Here is a 2,072-nt window from a genome sequence, read left to right as displayed (position 1 = left end):
AAAATATAAATTTTTCCATTAAGTTATTATTTATTTATTTTATTTTTTTTGTAATATACACATTTATGGTTAATGGAAATGCACCTTAATTAGATACATTGTAGTATGACTCAGTGATCTGAACTCAACTTTAAAAGAAGGCGTAGACATTATGTTGAGAAAATGTTTGTGTTTTTAATCAAATAGTTTGCAGTATAAAGGTTATTCACAATCTCTTCACATTTGTATCTTTTTTTTTTATTTCATTAATTTCATTGACCAGCAGAGCCATGGCCAACATTCAGATTAGAAAGTACCAGGACGAGGACGCTGATGTCGTCAAGGAGCTCTTCACCTTGGGGATGAGCGAACACGTGCCTTCGTCCTTCACCCACGTCCTGAAACAGCCGCTGACCCAGATGTTCCTCATGGTCACGTTCTGCGCCCTCATTACCAGCTCCAAGTCCTTCCTGCTGCCCGTACTGGCCGTCACGCTAGTCCTGGCCGCGGTCCGACAGATGGTCGTCTACATGTTCAACAAATACATAGAGACCACCCTCAAGAAGGACCTCGACAACATCGGCAGGACCTACCTGCGGAAGAATAATTCGTGCTTCTGGGTGGCCGAAAGCGACGGTCGGGTGGTCGGGACTGTGGGGTGTCTCCCCTCCGAGAGAGCGCCCGGGTTCTTGGAGCTGAAGCGCATTTCAGTGCGCCGCAGTCACCGGGGAATGGGCATCGCCAAGGCTCTGTGTCAGACGGTGGCGGATTTCACTCGAGAGAGAGGTTTTCCTGCCGTCATCCTTTACACATCCGTTGTGCAGACTGACGCTCAGAAACTGTACGAACACATGGGTTACACGAAGATAAGGGAGTTTCTCATTCCAGAGTTTACGGCTAAAATCCTGAACTTCACGCTGTTTGAGTACAGACTTGATTTACAGACAGATAATGAAAGAGACTGAAACAGCAACATTTTTGGGTTGATGGTATCGTTCAGTTATTCTCCAGCTACCAAGGGATGCCACATGCAAAGAAAACTGTTTGCATACCACTACTATAAAACAAACACACTAAAGAGATCAGTAAATCACTATTGGTCTTTATTAGAACATTTTTAGGATACTATTGTTTAAACAGTGTCTCGATCCGATTTTGGTATTGGTCCGATATCAGCCAAAAAAGTGTCGTATTTTATCTGCCGATAGAAGCCCTGCACTCCAGGATTTAATCTGGCCCAGGATTTCTGTTCAGCAGCGCTTCCACCCCGCAGCAGACTATTGGGAAATAATAAACTGGTCATTTGTTGACTATTGCTCTTTTGAATACTATCACTTGATCAAGCATTTTCTACCATTCCACACTACAAAATAAGTAATAAAAGTATGGCTGATACATTCTGATGTCATATCTGGTCAATATCGGTATCGGCCAGTACTCAAATCAATATCAATATTGTATCATAAGTAAAATAGTTTTATCGGGACACCTATGCCATTGTACAATAATATCTGAGAGGAAGTTAATGGGTGTATGCTGACTGACTTTTATGATAATTATTTTATTATTTATTTCCTAACTGCTTAGTTTCTTTACAACTATTTCAGACATTTTTAGGTAATCCAAGCTGTGCTCTCGTTAATCTTTCATTAAATCTCTGATGTGCCCAGATATAAAAACTTCTTATGTACTTTGTTCTTTATATAAATGTAAGGGGTTTGTTTTCTTCTCTTGATCAGGTGTATTTTACCCATCAGCAAACCTAGTTCCGATTTTGCTACTTCTAATCTTGATATTACCTGTGAATGAGGTAGTTAAGGATGAAAAAGGACAAATGTAGATTGAGTTGGATGCCTAAATCCATGTTAAAATAAAAATAATCAGGATTATGGTTTGATTAATGTTTGAGTCATTTTCAGTAAAATGAATGGTATAGATTTGCAGAAGAAGCTTTGTCACAGTGTCTTATTTTGATACATTTTACTTCACCTTTCAGAAGGTGAAGGTACGAGAGGACTTTACAACAGTTAACCAGAAATATTCAATTTAATTAAAATTACTGATACTGATAGCAAATGTCAAAGCCAAGAAGT

At 39.4% G+C, this 2,072-nt stretch overlaps 1 protein-coding gene across 1 annotated transcript; it reads left to right on the top strand.

The window, feature by feature from the left end:
• Positions 1-269: 269 nt before the first annotated feature.
• Positions 270-1,870, top strand: LOC103458191 (putative N-acetyltransferase camello). The gene has a single exon (XM_008398829.3). It carries the CDS (start codon positions 270-272, stop codon positions 942-944), a length of 675 nt encoding a protein of 224 aa, XP_008397051.2. The 3' UTR covers positions 945-1,870.
• Positions 1,871-2,072: the final 202 nt, after the last annotated feature.

The sequence above is a fragment of the Poecilia reticulata genome, chromosome 22 (assembly GCF_904066995.2).
Source record: "Poecilia reticulata chromosome 22, P_reticulata-male-v2, whole genome shotgun sequence".
NCBI classification, from domain to species: domain Eukaryota; kingdom Metazoa; phylum Chordata; class Actinopteri; order Cyprinodontiformes; family Poeciliidae; genus Poecilia; species Poecilia reticulata.
The sequence above is the reverse complement of the archived record's forward strand: the minus strand, read 5'-3'. Positions and strand labels throughout refer to the sequence as shown.

What these genes read in the sequence shown, in the direction of transcription:
- LOC103458191 (XM_008398829.3), top strand. Translation starts at nt 270, where the DNA reads ATGGCCAACATTCAGATTAGAAAGTACCAGGACGAGGACGCTGATGTC.